We start from the raw sequence: 18619 nt of genomic DNA, 5'->3' as shown, positions 1-18619 counted from the left end.
GCTGGGAATCTGAGCGCAGCGGAAACAGGAACTATTACGACCTTCCTCTGTTGCTCACCACTGAACAATATATATGAATGTATTGTCTTTTTAAGTGTTTGTCGTCTTGTCCTCACTGCAGGAATTCTTTTTTTTTTTTTTTTTTTTTTCCTTGTAAATTTATGAAACTGGTAATAAAGTTTGTTTTGTTTTTTGTTTTTTTTTTTTTTTTTATTTTTTTTTATTTACATCCCATTACTTGAGCAAAATAATGATTGTCCTGAGGCAGTGATTTTAGTGCAATGCTACCTTAAGGGAATGCATGTTAAAAATTTCAAGTTATTTAATTTCTTTCATGTGTAAAGTTTCCAAATAAAAAAAAAAAAAAAATTCACTTTAAACTTTCCTTGGGTCTTCCTCAGGTCTCTTTGGTATGGTATAAGATGGCGTAGCAGCGTGCATCTTAGTCCAAGTGCTTGTTGTCCTGCATGCAATTCTGAGCCATTGGGGTCATAATATTTGGTTGAAGGGTAGCAATGTTGCCCACATGTCTATAATGGGATTTATTTAGAAAGTCCTGCGCCATGTTTCATGTGCATCGTATATTGTGAATGTAAATAAAATGTCTAAAGTGAAACAAACACCATATGTATGACATCCACTAAGTCTCCTAACTTATTGTGAATGGTGTATATATGGTGTAAGTCTTTAAATCTTTGGAAAAGTCACATCCTCCCTCAACCTCAACTTGCGTCAAGATGGCCTCCTACCTACCAGACACTTCCTCAGTTAAGTGAAGTTAAAGGATGGCAATATAAATTTCATGAAATACATGTCTTGTACGCCGCGCTATACTCCTCAACAATGTCGGTCTGTTCGGATTTTTGTAAAGCAGATGAATATGAGGCACCATATGTGGAGCTGGATAAACAAGTTAAACACCACGCTTTCTTCGAAACTCTTGCCTCACTTCGATTCTGTTCATTGCAGCGCTGTGTTTGGCCCCTCCCCAAAAATTGTTGAAAAATCCTCAAGCAAAAGCAAGAACTCATTACGAGCTAAGTCTTAATGTCATCATTTCGGCAAATACCCTTTCGACCTCAGTTTGTGTGGCCGTCTATCCACCAACTACTTCCATAGTCGAGTTGTGTGAACAAGGCTTCCTTGGAAAAACTTTGGACTTTTTTTTTTTCCATTGACCAAACATCAACTGTTGACAACAAGATATTAGTCTGTTGTCTGATTAACCCCATCTTGCTGCCTGATGCCAATATAACATGATAAATGCTGTAAAAATGCTGTAAATGCTGTAAATGATAAGCAATGCCATACAACTGGCTGATCGGCCTTCACTAATGTATCTTCATGGCAAATCCAGAATTGTCTGGTCAGAATAAAATTTTACAAAACACCCAACAATCTGAAGACGCCCTCCACTGCAAGACTATTCAAGTCAGTTCAAAGATTTGTTTCTAGATTTGTTCCAGTGAAGCTGCTGGACTGGTCGCCCATTTTGCAGCTCTTGGCTGTAACTGAGGCTGGGTAGAGGGGGCGTGGTTTCAACGGACACGCCTACAGCGTTTCAGAACCCCGCTAATTATTCACACACATTCTTTTATCATCCACTTGCTAACCATAACCGCACAATATCTGTCCTCAATCGCTTATTATATGTAACCACTTACTACATCCCAGGCCTCCACAGCAATTCTACAGTCATGTTATATAATAAGTTCTCATTATACACCAATAACCATTCTTTTTTTGATGCACTAGTTGCAAATCGTTAAATTGGACTGAGTGTTTAGTTGCGTTTCTGAGCAGTGTGATAAACGAGCTGCAGTCGGCCGTTCCGGCCGCTAGGGGGAGGCTCGGACCCTCCGAATTGTGTTTCAACGCGCTTGACTCGCTTTGGACTACATCAAGGACACGACGTGAATGAACGCAGGATAAACAAGGCTCCCGAACAATCGGGTGCGTGTAAAGGTCACGCAAACGGCGCCGTGCGGGGAAACGATGCGATACAAGGCAGCAGCAGTTGCGCACAGTTCTCCCTGTTCGTGGGCGTGGAACCAACGCGCTCCAAGGCACACAGCGTTAAAAAGAAAAGGCGTCGATTATTACTCGACCACACGCAACCTTTAAAGCGAATTACAACGAGAAAGAAGGATGCACGAAACGTCTGTTCAAAAGAAACGCTCGTCGTCAGTGTTTCACCAACCGCTTTATTTCCAGGTTTTATTCTGCTTTTTTGGAGGCAAAAAAATACATGTTTCTCACGGTTTTCGTTTTTAATCACACAAAACCAAACACATTTATACAATAGAATTTTACTTATCTCTTTATTCTTCAATATATTCATTTTCACGATATATGATAACGAATTTGTGATATACATTCCATCTTTGAAACCACAACAACACTACACATACGGTTTTATAACATTTCCACAGGACCCGTTGGATTGCACAGAATGAAAAATGTCTGTATGCTCGATTTGTCTCCGTTCCCCACATCTTCTGTTGGATTTTCTCTCTCTCTCTCTCTCTCTCGGTAAAATTGTTGACCGCAAAACGATTTCATCACGTCAATTTTCATCTCCACGAAGAAATCCAGAAAGTGATATTTCCCCCACGCCGGAAATTCTCGTGCTTGTTTGAAATAAAATGCTTTTCTGCAGAATAACCGCATGAGCGTCATACATTCAGAATGCATAGTTGAAGAAGCATCGTGTTCTTTATCCATCCATCCATCCCTCCATCCCTCCTCTCCCCACCTTTCCTTCATTTTCTCCGGGATCATTCGCTCAATTCCGCATCTGAATTTGAAATATTTACACGCAGGGTGCTCTACCTTTTTCACGTGATAATGTCGTTTTCGTGCCGATAAAAACCATGGGGTTTATTGCCTTTATTGGACGAGATTTCTTCGGTTCGGGTTTTTTCATTTTTGGTTTCTTGTTATCGTTTTTTTTTCTTTTTTTTGAATAAACGTAAATGTATAAGAGTCAAAATAAGAACCGGCATTTATGATACATTTCTATCAGCTTATAGACGATACATCTGGTTTCTGGTCATATTCATTCGTTTTCCTCCGCAGTTGAATAAGAGCATATCTGTAAAATATATCCTTCTGATTTATTAGAACGAATTTTTGTCCATTTTTTTCTAGTGCGATAAATACGTTGCGTGTGAGTATTTTTTTATATTTTTTGTATTTGACCTGTACGCGTGATTTCGTGGGCGTCTCCGTGGCACGTTTTTGCGCGCGCGTGGTGTGCTGGGTCGGTCAGTGGGTGAGCGGATCGGGCCGTGAATGTGAAGAGTCGCTACAACACACACACACACACACACACACACACTCACATGTTTGTGCTGGGCTCGTGTTTTCTGCGCGTGAACTGAAAGCGCGGGGGGGGGGGGTGAAAGTCGGCCTAATCGTGGATGTTGTACTTGAAAGCTTCTATCAGGCCCTCCATGGAGTGGATGAAGCCGGAGATGCTGCATATACCGCCGATCACGAATATGGCCACGTCGAAGAAGACGTGGTGCCACAAGAGGTTCCTCCACTGCAGCTTGAGGTGAAAGAGGCTGGGCAGCAGGAAGCACAAGCCGGCCCCCGTCAGGCTGCCCGTGAGCCCCATGAGGAGGGCGAAGTGGGGCACGTAGATGGCCATGAGCATGGTGAACACCACAAGGCCACACCGGAGCGACAGTCCCCACGATTTCAGGCGGCCGTCGCCGCCGTAGCAGTCCGGGAAGACGGCGCGGCCTCCGTCCTGGAAAAACGACTTCTCCAGCACCTCCACAGCAGCAAAGAACGGCAACGGGTACGACAGCAGGGCTTTGGACACCAGGAAGAGGTTGACGACGGCCCTGATGCTCCCGGGCAGGTTGTCTGTGATGACCTCCTTGGTGGCGTCCGCCCAGGTCAGGTAGGCCACCAGGGCGAACAGGCCCTTCAGGATGCAGGCAGCGATGTGCGTCCAGTTCATCATGCAGTGGAACTCGCTGGGCTTCTGCATGTTGCCCTCCAGGGACGGCAGGAAGATCTGGGACGTGTAGCTGAACACGATGATCCCGATGGAAATGGGGAACTTCTTGACGTCGATGTAGAACTTGACCTTGTCCCACGCCCAGTCCCGCGCCCTGGACAGGCAGTAGGCGATCACCAGGACGTTGATGATGAAGTGGGCCAGGGTGCAGAGCAGGCTGAACTTGGAGACGGCCTTGAGGTTCTTGAGGAAGGCGCAGGGCAGCAGGACGGCGGTGGCGATGATGGCCCATGACCTCTGCGACACCGGCAGGCTGGGGAAGCTGTTGTACATGAGGTTGCCGCTGACGACGACGTACAGGATGCAGGTCATCACCAGCTCGATGATCTGGGCTACATTCACCACGTGGCCACCTAGCGAGGGAAACCTCGGCGCGCAGCACGCGTTGGCAATGTCCACGTACGAGTCCCTTACTCGAACCAGCTGGCCGTCTTCGTTCTCTTCGTACAGGCAAGCGATGAGAATTTTCCCGGTGTAGCAGCACACCACGGCGGCGAAAATAATGAGAAACAGTCCGAGGTATCCTCCATGGAGAATGGCGTAGGGCAACCCGAGAACAAACATTCCCTGGAAGAGCAGAGGGACAATGTTAAACCTGGACATTACGAATAATATCCATCTTCATGTTTATTGGTGTATGATGTGTATGGCCATACACCGCTGCGCCAATCGTTTTCATCGTGGCCCCGCCCACTTTGGCATCATTTGACGTCACCCGGAGGAACGGAGGAGACACTCGATGACGTAAAAGGAACCGAACTGTCCTCATCAGCTGCATGCATAATTATGCACGTTCGATTTTTACTTTCGTTTTAAACCCCAGCGATTTACGCGATTTGGAAGGTTATTGCGTCATTGAATCAGGAATCCGGGCGCAATCACGCGAAATGAGACGCGTGTCGCGCACGGCGACGGCGACGGACACGTCCTTATGCGTAACGACCTCTGGCCACCTCGCCTGCGCAGCGCCTGCGTTCCGTTACCGTGGGCGTAGTTTTTAATATGGAAATAGTGTGTGTGTGTGTGTGTGTGTGTGTGTGTGTGTGTGTGTCCGTGTTTTACAACCATCTCTCTTCATTCTCGTCGTCCCGCTTCCGGCGCGCATTGCAGAAGTTCGGTTCTGGGGTCGCACACGGGACGTCTTGACCCAGGGTTACGAGGCGTAACAAACATTCTCTCAACGCAGCGTAGTTCATTAAGTCAAATGTCGCGTTATTATCGGCCTTGTCCGGTTTTATCCGGTTCGCAGATCGTCATAAAAAAAAATTTTTTTTTGGGGGGGGCACTACAGCGTCATCAGCTTTAATGAAACGGGACGTTAATCGTGGATCTGATGGCACTGGATGCCCCCCCCCCCCCCACCCCCCCACGCCACTGCCTTCATGCTGAAAGGAATAAAACGTGACGCGCGAATGTCACCCCCGCCGCTAGTTCGACCACGGGGTGACACACGCCACTCGTTCGCCCGCGCGCTCACCTGGATGGCGTTGGTGACGTTCCAGCCCGCCTCCCACGCGGTGATTTTGGGCTTGTCCTGGCTGCTTAAGTCGCCGCAGGACTCGCTTCCCGCGGGCGGCGGGCCGGTGCCGTCCCTCTGGTAGTGGCTGTCCCCTTCCGTCGCGTCCCCGGCCAGGTCCTCGGCGCCCTCTCCCCCCGTCCCCTCGGCTTTCATGACGTCCATCTGGAGCCCCTGCCGGTGGTCGTAATCCAGGTCGTCGCAGGCGGCGAAGCCGAGCGCCTCCTCGTCCGTGGCGGCCTGGAAGCCCATCCTGGCGAACATGCCGCTCACCTTCGCCTGGGACTTGTTGGTGACCGTGGTGGCGGCGTTGGACAGCTTGTTGGAGATCTTGTTCCGGATTAACGCGGCCATGGTCGCGCTGCGTGGGTCGAAGCGGGTTCGGCGCTGATGGGAAGTGTGGGAATTCGCGGCGTGGGTTTTATTTGATTTGATTTTTTAGCTTTTCTTCCTGCGCATCGAGGAGTCGCGCGTAAAAAAGGGGCTCAGCTGTTATCCGCGCCGATTTTCGTGAACGGTGCCGGTAATCCGCGGGCTCATGTCACCTTCACGCGTCGCGTCTCGGCTCCTGCACCATGTCCCCCCCCGATCCTCCGATCCCGAGCTCGAAGAAAGCTCCCAAAACCCGGGCGGAATGGTGGTCACGGCAGCGGCTCCCACAGTCGCTCTCCCGTCCGCCGTCACCGATGCCAATGCGGTACGGTCGAGCCCGGGGGTGTCGGGAGGGGGGGTTGGCACGTGTCGCGTCAGCTTGCCAATGGAGAGGGCTCTGCCTGCAGCCGGTGGGCGTGTCTCTGGGCAGGCGGATGGGCGTGTCCACAGTCCAAATATAGAAGCGTGGCACAGACGCAGTTCGTCCGGATCCCGCAGCTTGAAAAAGACGAACCACGACCAGACATTTTACGGCGTATGTGTCACTTGGCGTCACCCCAATAACAGAGGACCAACTCCAATCTAGTATAATTCCAATAGAACTGCATTAGAACACGCACTACCGCTTGTGCGCTTATAACCACGCCCATAGGCGGATTTGCATGACGCCACGCCCCCGTGACCATACATGGACGGAAGCGCACCGCTTCCGCGGTCGGCGGTCTGCAGACGGACCTTATTGTGCCATTGCGCCCCCGGTGCGCAGCTATTCCACACACACCCCCCCACACCCTCCCAAAGAACACGGAGAGGTTTGCTGCATTTCTGGGGGAGGCGCTTTGCGCCCCACCGCCTTCCAATCGGTGTCGTTGATTCTGTCACCCAATGTCGTTCCGGGGCTGCCAGTGGTGCGGAACTTGGCCGCTATAAAAGCGCCGCGCCGCCTGCCCACTCCAGCGGAGCACTTTCCTGCACATCTCCACGCAGTCCACGCTCGTAGGGACCTTTCTTTTGGTCTGTAGCCGCTGTAGCTGTTGGATTTTTTTTTTTTTTGGTGGGGGGGACACACTTGTCTTTTTTTTTTATTTTTCTCCTGGCGGAAAATTATTATCCGAACACCATTCGATCGATATTTGGCTTTTAAATGGCCATTTTCTGTCATTTGGATTTATAGTCGATTTTGTAGAAGGGATTGTCTTTTTTAGCTTTAATATAGTCTATTTAATTTATTGAAGAAGTGATTTCGTTTCTATGAAGAGACCCATGAGATGTTTATTTGATCATATCCAACATTTATAATAACAAAAATAAATCGTCCGACGGGATTTTTAGGAATTCGCCTTTATTCTCCAGAACAGAACGAAATAATCCCACACTCGGCTCTTTATTGAATACCTTTTTCTTTTGACGGCGACACAATCTAATACCACAATGTGGAGGTTGCGTATCGGAATTTTTAAAAATCCCTTCTGCGGAGGAAAAAAAAGAAAAAAAAAACCCACTTAATTACAAACCAAAAAAAAATGAAAAGAAAAAAAATTAGTCGCTTAAAAAATGTACCCGAGTTTGGACGAACGCGCGGAAATAAAATCAGGTGGCGGCCGGGCTGCGTTGACGTGTGTCACCGCGATGAAGGAATGTCGCAGAATTTAAAAACCAAAAAACAGAGCCGTTCATCCCTCCTTCTTCCTTTTCATTCACAATTCATCGGGTTTTTTTTTCTTCTTCATCCGACCTTCTTACCGCCCACAATTGTGCTTGGAAAGATCTAATCGACTAATTTTTTTTTTTTTGTGACCGGGTCGTGGCCTCGTCTTATCAGCCGCCCGCAGACACCCCGATATTCACCCCGGATTTACCGCGCAGAGATGCACATCACCGCGGGAAAAAAAAAAAAAAAACTATTATTACACACCCTATACACCTACATAACCCCGCATTATTTATACGATACCCTTAAAATGGCGACATGTACTATCCAATTTATGAATTAAGTAATGGGGATGGAAACGGAGATGAGTCGGTTTAACGTGATAATTATCTTTAATTAAGCAGAAGAGCGTTTCTGTCTGATGGGAATGGTCTGAAAGACGATGAAAAGTCGGCACAGTCCGTCATCGGGTCAGCGCGGGGTCAGAGGTCAGGGCTCACCGCACCGACCGTAACGAGGATAACCAACACGCGTGTAAGATGTCCACTAAGACGACGATTATTTTTAATGTCAATTTTTTTACCATCTTACGCTCGGGGGTGGGAATGACGTCATAATTCCGCGGTATTTCCCGGACGCTCGTCTACGATAAAACAACGACGTTTTTCTGTTTGAAGAATGTAAACGCCAATGTATTAAAAACCTTTTTATAAATCACTGTAATAATATCGGGAAAATTGTACTGAATACGTTTCTCGGCCGCAGGTTTAATTTGAATCCATTCATGATAATCAGCACACTGATAATGATGATCGATTATCACCAGAGGAGGTTTTGTGATAACTTGCTGTACGGTTTCGCTATGTCATGCTAGCAGAAAGCAATCTGCTGTCAGGTTTTCTAGCTGCCCAGTTATGGAAGTCCGAAGCAGGATCTGGGAATGGCACCACGCCCCGAAGAGTGTCAGCTTGCCCATGGTTACTGTAGTTTTACTACAAGTGCCACTACTTTTACATCCCCACGAGGCAACTGTTTGAACTTTGAGGGCTTTCCCATTTATTTTGCTTCTTGCAAACTGGTATTGCCGGTATTCCATTTTCCAATTGAGTGTGACATCCTTCCAAGCTCCGAGCTGAAGTGGCATCCATGATACGATCAAAAAGACACAGAGACGTTACCCTGAGATGAGACTTTTTGATTGGCTGTTTCATAATAATTCAAATTTGTGGTCTTGTTCGTGGCCACAGTGTCACATGTTTGTAATGTCCTGGCGGGTAACACACGGGGGGGGGGTGTCCCTGTATCTAGTGACTGTAAGTCGCTCTGGATAAGATGGTGTAATTTTAAATGTACATGACAAACTATTGACTGAATGATGTTGTTTAGGAACATCTGAAACAGACATTTAACTATTTAATCATAGCTAAGCTAAACTGAAAGTCTCTTGCAATTATACCCTCAAAGTAAATCCTTTCTTAATCAATATGTCACAATGCGTGCGTATTCATCGCCTTTAGAGGCTGTCACTGTAACGAACCTTACTTTTGAGTTTGGTAGCATCACACGGTGCACAACCCCGAAAATATATACCAAGCCAATTTCCAACAGTAGTCACTTCTTTCAAAGTGTCACTCAAAACACGAGCCAATCAAAATGTACCTTTGCCCCCCCCCCCCCCCCCCCCCCCCCCCCACCTCCTGCCACGTTCCCTCCGGCTCTGGAAGTCTGCTCGGCCCGTTTTCCCATTTCACACTCGACTGATCTGGCTGAGCCGCCCGATCAGGCCTGATGTCTCCCCCGCCCGCCCTGAACCAGACCAAGATAATTAATTATCTTCCCTCGGAAGGTAAGAGCCTGCTCACAAACTATGTGCAGTCTACACCACGAGCCTTAAATAAAGGCGAGGAGCACTTCTGCTACTGGAGTGGGTTCAATATTTTGTCGAGTGTGAGTGCGAGAGGGAGAAAAGAACATTTTGTACCTTTTGCAATAGAAAGTTCCATCGTGTGGTTACATGATCATTGCTTTATTTTATTTATTTTTCATTATTTTTAATTGCATTGCTTTTCTTTTCTTTTTTTTAATATAAAAATGGCAAAAAAAAACCATGAATTCCTTTTTTTTTGTTTTTTTTTTGTCTATCGTAAAGAAACAATCCCGGCAGATGAGCTGAGCATCATCAGCCACACTGCATGGCAGCTCTTTTCCAGCTTTCCCTGCATGGCTGCCAGTATTCATTAGACCAGCCGCACAGAGCATGATGATGAGGCGCCCGGAACGGCAGAATCTTATGCAAATGGACACGGCCAAAAACAGGCTGCTTCTCTTCCAAAAAAAAAAAAGACTTAAAAAAAAAAAAAAAGGCATATGTAGAAATATGTAAAAATTCTCTTTGTGCTTTGGGTGGGCTGGACTTCGATCGTTCAGTGAGGCACAAAACAACACATAACACGCTTCAATTAATGGACAAAGCTGAAAAGGCACCAGTCTCTGGGGGGGGGGGTTGCACTCTGCTCGGGAAAATTAGCCGGGGCCGTGCATTGGCTTCTCTCTCCGAATCCATTAACATTAGCATCACAATCACAGGTACATTATCCAGCTGATTAGCTGGTGCCGAGGAAAGACGCCGGACCCCTTCGCAAAACCTGCAGCAGCGTGCAGCCACATTTTACACACATTTATTGCACACACATTGCACGTGCATCCAACATGCAAAGAGCATTTCATGCGTGGTGGTAAAAAAATTCTAAAATATTCTAAAAAAAAAAAAAAAAATATCGTACAATATCGTTTCCCATGTCGGCAAGGTGGCTTGTTCTGCCGGAGGCTCCCACGACGTCGCACGCAGCGCTTTTTTTAGACGGCCAACACACACATTTGTCATCTTGATTGCTCTCTCAGACAGAGTCACCCCCTCCAGGCAAATGTGCCCCCCCCCCCAGGGAGGAATTCAGGTGGCCCGGTGGCAACTGCTTAAAAGCCTTTTCATTTGTCCTAATGCGCCCGTTTAATGGCTTATTATGAGGCCCCAGGAGAGGTGTATGAAGTAGCTCATGTTAGACCGCGCAGGCTGCGGGCTTGCAGACAAAAGGGCGCGGGGCTGCTGACACTCACAGTCTGCCGGCCACTTCGGGAGAGACACGTATGCTTTGCGCACCGCGTTCGCTCTTCGGTACAGTCTAGTTTAGTCAGGTCCACTGCTGGTTGGATATTTTTGGAGGCCTGACCACAATCAGTCCAGTATCTTGCATGGGGGGAAAAAAAAAAATGCTTTCAAATGGACTACGCTTTCATCCAGCTACCTGCACTGCTGAGATTCAAGTCGAATGTGGTCATCCGTGGCCTTTTGGTCTGAAGCCGATTATCAATGAGTGGAGTCACAGATTGCAGGTGTCCGGGGCCAATTGTGGGCTTTGTGAATATGATTTAATCGTCTTAATTCCCCGCTCCTCATTTAAAATGACTGTAGTGAAGAATCTGTCATATCTAACGCACCCTTGTCATTCGTTGCTGTGTTATTTCCATCACAGCCTTGACTATTCCTGGTTATTTTTTTTATTGTGCCCAGCATAATAAACGCATCAGATTGCTTTTCAAGACATTCATTTCATTCAATTTGGTTCCCATCTGGGAGCCAGCAATGATCTGGCAGCTCTGCCAATTCAGTAGCCTAACTAACCGCGTGTTCTTTTTTTGGTCTATCTCCGCATGATCATATCAACATCACCCCTCCTCCGTTCCCCTTTCTGGCTCCCCAGAGGCCACTTGCCGTTAACCTGAGTGACTCCGCTCACTCCATCACCTTTCGTTTTTTCCCACAGACTCTGCTGCCCCCCTTCTCCGACGCCGCCTCTCCTCCTGCTGCGATACATTAACATTGTAATTGCCTTTTACCCCTGTCTTTGAACACACACCAAACACTGCCGTTCCTCAGGGATATATGGCCCAAGGCGGACAATCAGCGCAGCCATCGTTTTCCATTATTTTCCCATTACACACATAACAACCATTAATAATAGATATGAGAGCATGTTGGATTTGTGTCGTCCTATAATAAATACCGTTTTTTGTGGGATCAAGCAGCCTATTAATAGAATGTTAGAAATTTTTTTAAAATACGTTGTGTTTCTATGTTATCATTTTTCTTAAGGAGTGGAAATATACACACACACACACACACACACACACACACATATATATATCTCACTCCCAACCCTCAGAGGGCACTCCACCCTTTTGCGGTTGAGGACATTGGCCTCAGATTTGGAGGTGTTCATTCTCATCCCAGCCACTTCAGACTCGTAGCAAACAAAACCAGTGATATCTGAAGTGTGAAGTGAAGCGGTTGTCATTGTGATACACGGCAGCACAGCACACGGTGCACAGTGAAATGTGTCCTCTGCATTTAACCCATCACCCTTGGTGAGCACTGGGCAGCCATGACAGGTGCCCCGGGAGCAGTGTGTGGGGACGGTCCTTTGCTCAGTGACACCTCAGTGGCACCTTGGCGGATCGGGATTCGAACCGGCAACCTTCTGATTACGGGGCTGCTTCCCTAACTGCTAGACCACCACTGCCCCCAGGTCACCTGCACCAGAAATCCTGTCCATAAATGTTATGAATAGGATCAGTGACAAAGGGCAGGCCTGAGGGCGTTCAACCATAGTCCTGGAGTACCCCCAAAGAAGTCCCCAAGGGGCACAGCTTAATTCTTTCTCCAAGTCCACTGGCTGGGCAAACTGGCTGCCCCCTCCAGGACTGTAGGGTGTAGAGCATGTCCACTGTTCTGTGGCGCAATGGAAAACCAAACTCTTCCTTCTGAATCTGAGGTTCACCTATCTGATGGAACTTCCATTCCAGAACCCCTGAATAGACTTACTCAAGGAATTGGAACACACATTTCCTAAAGAGGGGGAACACTACCCTGGTTCGCCAATCCAGAGGCACTGTCCCTGATGTCCAAGCTCCGGGTCAACCATAACAGTACCACAACATCCCGAGTCTTGAGGGACTCTGGGCGGATTAAATGAATGTGAAGTGATTGTGATTTTGAATTAATGTGATTTTTATTGTAAAACACTGCAGCACAGCACACGATGACACAACAAAATGTGTCCTCAGCATTTAACTATCACTTTTAGTGAGCAGTGGGCATCCATGACAGGCGCCCAGGGAGAACTTAGTAGGGGTTGTACCTTGCTCAGTGGCACCTCAGTGGCACCTTGGCAGGTTGGGATGTGAACCCGCAAACTTCTGATTACGGGTCCACTTCCTTACCATCTAGAAGTGCTTCCTCACCCGGGGTCCTGCCACCAAGGAGATTTTGGAATAACTTGGCAACCCGGCAACAGATATGGAAGAGTCCACCTCCACGTCTCCAGGCTCTGCTTCCTCATTGGAAGGCATGTTTATTGAATTAAAGAGGTCTTTGAAGTACGCTCTCCAACACCGTTTATAGTGGGCATGGTGCTTGGCTTGGCAGAGCTCCACTGGCCAAAGGGAATTCTTCTTCAGCTTAATACCATTCCTCACCACCGGTGTCTACCAACGAATTTGGAATTTCCACCACGACAGGCACTGACCACCTTGTGGGGCCACATCTCCAGTCAGCTGCCTCGACAAGGGAGATTGTAGTCCATTTGGACTCTGCCAGAGTGTCCAAGACATGTGGCTGCAAGTAAGATGACACATGCACAAAGTCTATCATTGAACTGAAGACCAGGGTGTCCTGGTGGCAGGTGCACATATGGACACCCTCATGCCTGAACATGGTGTTCATTATGGACAACAACAAAATAAAGAGGGGGACCCTGTCGGCTGAAATTCAGCAACATTTATAAAAGTTTGAGACGTGATAAAACGGAAGGTGAGAAAGAAGAAATCAACGTCATTACAACTGCGGTAGAGAAGACTATTTACTATTCCGCTTAAAGCTAAAAAAGAATGAAGATGTTAATTTATTCAGATGGAGAGGAATAAAATAGTGCTGTTTAGCAGCGATGAATCATGTGTATGTGAGCAGATGAAAGCAACCGTGAAGCAAACGTAATGTGTTAACTGAAATCATTGTAATGTGTTTAGCTTAGTTGAACTAAATTTAAAATGATTTACATTTAGGTAAACTTAAAAATGTTAAATATATTTTAATGTTTTCTTCATTGAACAAAGACAAATGTAAACTTGATCAATTATAATTATATTAAACCAAATGATTCAGTGCCAAGTTGCCTCCAGGTGAAGTCTGGAACCATGCAGCCTCGCAGACACCAAAAAAATGTCCCATGTTCAGCCTCCCATCAGGAATGGCGACCACGGCATGTCATGGTTGACAGCGCTCCAACATGGCCCGTGTGTGTCTTCACGCACCCGATCTTAGAGCAGGCCTCATACACCTGATTTTTGCACATCACAGCTCCTTTTGCACATCTCTGCTCTTTATGCACATTCCTACACATTTTGCACATGTCTGTCTTGTCTTGTGTGTCCTGTTTGAAATATCCTACATGATGTTGTCCAGTTATGTCCTGTATGACCTGTTCATTAAAAGTTTTACTTTTATCTTATAGAGATAACCTGTACAGTATATAATCTTTAGTTTTAGTTAGTATAGTTTAGTTTAGTGTGCAAATACATATTTTTACATATTTTTTTTTTATGATTGCACTATGGGGGGTCTGTGTGAAACATTATTTCAATACACAGTATACTGTGTATACTGTTGTATTCACAATAAACCAATCTTGAATCTTGAATCTTGAATCTGTCTGCTTAATGTCACATTTTATGACCATTTCGTGCAGCAATTTGTCCATGTAATTCCAAAGGGTTCACATACTTTTTCTTGCTACTGTATTACATTAACACCCTGAACATATGTGTGTCTCTGCTGAACTGAATGATTTGCCTGCATGGATGAATCGAACACATCAAAATTTAATGCTGACACGGGAATCAGTGTTTTCCCCCGATGATCCTCGCCCTCGACGCCCGCGTTTGCAGCGGACGCTTGTGCGCCTGCGTGGGGGTTTTACAAGCAGACCCTCAGCCGTCCTGGTGCCTTTTCCAATCCATCTGCACTGTAATGACCCTAATTATTCCCCTCTCCAGCAGCCCTCTCGGCTTCCCCGTGTCCTCTCAATTTCACTCCACCTGCCTGTTCGGTTACGTATACAACCAGCCAGCATTGCAGAATAAAAATCGCCGTATGCAGAGCTGGGATTAGCATCATTGAGCACGATTAGCATACAAGTGCGTTTATTTGCATGCATCCGCTGCGTAGGCTTGTAGCTCACTCTGAGTGTTTCATTGCGATTCGGCGCTTGTCTGCGAATTGACTCGGCATAAAACCCCAGTGAAAGGCTTCCTCTCTGCATTGTTTGGCTCTTTGGGTGCAGGACCTTTGATCATAATTGAAACTAACAGGACTGGAGAACGCGTTTCGCCTCTTCCGCGTGTATGGCAGCGGGCGATGAATAAATCCCGTGAGCTTCCATCCCCCCAGGCCTCTCCTGGACCATCATTAACCGCCATTCTCCGCCGCACAATCGCACTCGGCAAAGCTCCAGCACTTATCACCCGTCACCAGCCGCACACACAGATGCCATTATTGATCTCACTGTTGACGTGAGAGACTCTGGACAAACGCAATAAGCAGGAGGCCATTGCCGAGAACTTGGGATGGGCCGTGTGTGTGTTTAACAAGCCTTTATGCAGCCATACAGTGTTATATTACAACCGGCCTGCTTTCGTTAGAATCAACGCACCAGCAATGGTCAATACCAGAAAATCCCAGAGAGCTGAGGCCTTCGCCTCTCCCTTGACCCTGACACTTGTCCTGTTCCGTGCGCCTGTTAGTGTTGTGCCTGGGGCGAGCGCAGGCCATCTGTAAACACCTCCGGACCAGCACATCAATATCCGTGTCTGCTTTGCCCCCCCCCCAGAAAAATCTGATTGCTTTTCTGATCGTACTTCTGCTGAGGAACAGCTCCAGGCTACGGGTCACACTAGTGCTCGGTGGGGTCTTTGGACACACACCCACTCCTGCATATGCACACCAACTGTGTGCACACGTTCACACACACACACACACACACACACACACACACACACACACACACACACAGTGGCCTTTAAATGGGGTTTTCCTGGGAGCTTTGATCTAAAGGTCAAGTGTGTTTTTTTTCCAAACGCAGCATTGCTTTAGGCTGACAAGTGCAATTGGAAAGACAACAGCAGCACAAAAGTGCGCCGGACATGTTCACCTCTGATATGGCAGGACATAGGTTTTGTGTTCCGTTGGTCCTTTTCATACAGTGTTCCGTGACCTGTGGAACATATGGTGTTAGACCGATATCATAGATGGGCATCTCTCTGCGACCCACTGTGCAGTAAATGCCACTGCTGTGCTACTGAGTCCCTCCATTTGTATCATGTCTCCAACCAATGTCAGGCATGTCATGGGAGATGTCTAAACAGATGAATCTTCACAATTAGGTTCAAATGTAGGGCAGAGGTTCTGGCGTCCTACCAGTATCAGCGTATCATTAATGCAGGCTCAACAGACCCAGTGGAAGACCTGACTACGGCCAATCTGATAGTCTATTATCACTAATTACCCGATTGTATTGTTTTCCTGCATATATGAGGCTGCCATGCAGGGAGCACAAGAGCGGCAACCAATCGCTGAGCAACCATAAATGTGTTCGATTAGCTGGCAAGACATGTGAAGTGACGGACCTACTATTCAGTTTGGCAGGGCATCAACCCAATTCAAAGTGAATGTGAGGTTTTAGTCTTAATAATTAAGCGTCACTTAACTCTTATCAAAGATGTGATGCATTAGTTTCAAGCTCTAATATAATAAAATGAGTTGCAGATGTAATTTATGTAAAAAAAAAAAAAGAAGATAGTTGCCGAGTGGATAACCCCACTTACTACCATTGTGTCCCTGAGCAAGACACTTAACCCTAAGTGTCTCCAGGGGGACTGTCCCTGTAACTACTGATAGCAATTCGCTCTGGGTAAGAGCGTCTGGTAAATTACATAAAATGTCAAATGTAAATGTACATAGAACATTGTTGTGCAATTGCACATCCTTGTGGAGTTCAGAAAGCTCCTGTGTCCAAAATTCTATTTTATAACGTCTATATCTGCAGGGTGTGAAATGTCTCCTGCCTTCAGGATCTCCTTAGCATGTCATTTCCAATATGAATTGAATCTATCAGCTGTAATTTCATTGATAAAATACCAAATTCCAGAGATCTTTTGGAATGAAGAGATTAGCATTTAGGCCTGGTTATGACATGGCACCTGGAAACCACATGAAACTGTACATTTAATACAGACATGACATATGAGCAGCCCATCAGAGAATGGGTCAACGCATCGAAGAGCATTGTGGGGACCTCAGAGGCTGCTGATTGCATCTCGGAGTTTGCGGCGCTAAAATAACTACCATTAGTTTCATTCGTCTCAGGATTCTGCACTGCTCAACACTCATTTTTCTTCCTCCATTATCTGTGATCATGGGCAGCGACAGAAATCAATTCCTGTCTCACAACATGGCCGCCCGTATGTCTGGAGTCAGCAGAGAGCGATAATAACCACACAATGTTGTGAACAGAAATGCACCATTTCATTATGAAATGGCACAGAAATGCTGTTAAAAATAAACAGTAAAAAAATTGTACCTGATGTCATTTTGCTTTTATATTCTCAAAAAGAAAACAGGAAGAAGAAACATCAAATGGGTTCCTCTGACTACGTACAATTTTCTAACATGCTGTACAACCGTTTAAAATGGACAGGATATTATATATCATACGGGTAATAAAAGTTATATTGACAAACATGAATCATTTTATATTTGGAGTCTCAGATGAAGGCAGAGGAGATTATCAAGGTAGTCTGTCTCTGTCATCCATTGGGTTTTACATTTACATTTTGGGTAAGAGGAAGGAGACTAATATTTTCATATATACACATACCACCAGATATTTATTATTGTGAAACAGCATTTTAATTTTGATTAATATTGTTTCATTTTAGCATTTGTAATTGGAGCATACAGTCTAACAGACACCAATGGTCTTCTTCATTGATTCATGTAATTTGTTCATATCAAAATAACAAAATATTCTTTCTTTCATTTACAATTTATCATTTTCATAGGTTTTCTTGCTTTCTTTCTTTTTCTTTCTTTCTCTCTTTCATTCTTATTTTCTTTCTTTCTTTCTTTTTCTAACCTGTCTCTCCCCAATTCCACAATTTTTCTTTTCATCCTGGCCTCCTCCCCTGGCGCGTGCGTAATTTGGAGCTGAATGGCTTTGCCCCAGTTCACGAGTGGCTCTGCCTCTCGCCATAATCACAGACAGTTTCAGGGCTTTGTCTGCACGTCTAAGTGCACCAGGCAGCAGAATTGCTATCATTTTCACAGTCTCCATCCCAATGTATGCACGCTGACTTTCCTTTATAAATTATCTGGCACATGCATGCATACTAGTCTTTCCCATATGTGCATTCTCATACATATATGAACACAGAAAAAGCATTAAAAAAATATACAAGTAAAAATGAAAAAGGATCGTGTACGTGTATATATATGTAATAATTCCATGCAGTCCATGTTGCCTCGCTCACCTCCCCTATAATTACCATTGTGACTTTCCAGTCTTTTGGCATCATTCACGTCTCCCCCCTCTCTCCAGGCTGTCTGCTCTGGTGTGATCATACCTATAGCCCAGCTCCTGATTGGAGATAATCACCCTTTAAAAGCTCAATTTTTATCTGCAGCTACAGCTGCAATTCATTAAAGGAGTGAAAAGGAGGGGAGATTAATAGCCACCCTGCCCCCCATTCTGTCTTTTTTTATTTTCTCCTCCCCTCTGTCTCGCTTTCCCCTCTTGCCCGCTCCTGCTCCCTTCATCCTCTTTCCCGCTGTCCTTTCATGTTTCTGCAGCTGCTATTTTTTTTTTTTTTTAGGTGTGCAACATCAAATTCAATTTAAAGGCCTTTCCAAGACCAGATAATTTGATTTATCATTTGAACA

The 18619-nt window shown here is 46.0% G+C and overlaps 1 protein-coding gene across 1 annotated transcript; it reads right to left on the bottom strand.

Moving 5' to 3' along the window:
- Window positions 1-2184: 2184 nt before the first annotated feature.
- On the bottom strand, window positions 2185-6492 carry slc32a1 (solute carrier family 32 member 1). The gene is made up of 2 exons (XM_028998110.1): window positions 5511-6492; window positions 2185-4600 (listed from the first exon to the last, which is right to left on the bottom strand). The coding sequence occupies exons 1-2, from the start codon at window positions 5901-5903 to the stop codon at window positions 3413-3415; spliced, it is 1581 nt and encodes a 526-aa protein (XP_028853943.1). The 5' UTR covers window positions 5904-6492; the 3' UTR covers window positions 2185-3412.
- Window positions 6493-18619: the final 12127 nt, after the last annotated feature.

Source organism: Denticeps clupeoides, chromosome 12 (genome assembly GCF_900700375.1).
Source record: "Denticeps clupeoides chromosome 12, fDenClu1.1, whole genome shotgun sequence".
In the NCBI taxonomy this organism is placed as follows: domain Eukaryota; kingdom Metazoa; phylum Chordata; class Actinopteri; order Clupeiformes; family Denticipitidae; genus Denticeps; species Denticeps clupeoides.
The sequence above is the reverse complement of the archived record's forward strand: the minus strand, read 5'-3'. Positions and strand labels throughout refer to the sequence as shown.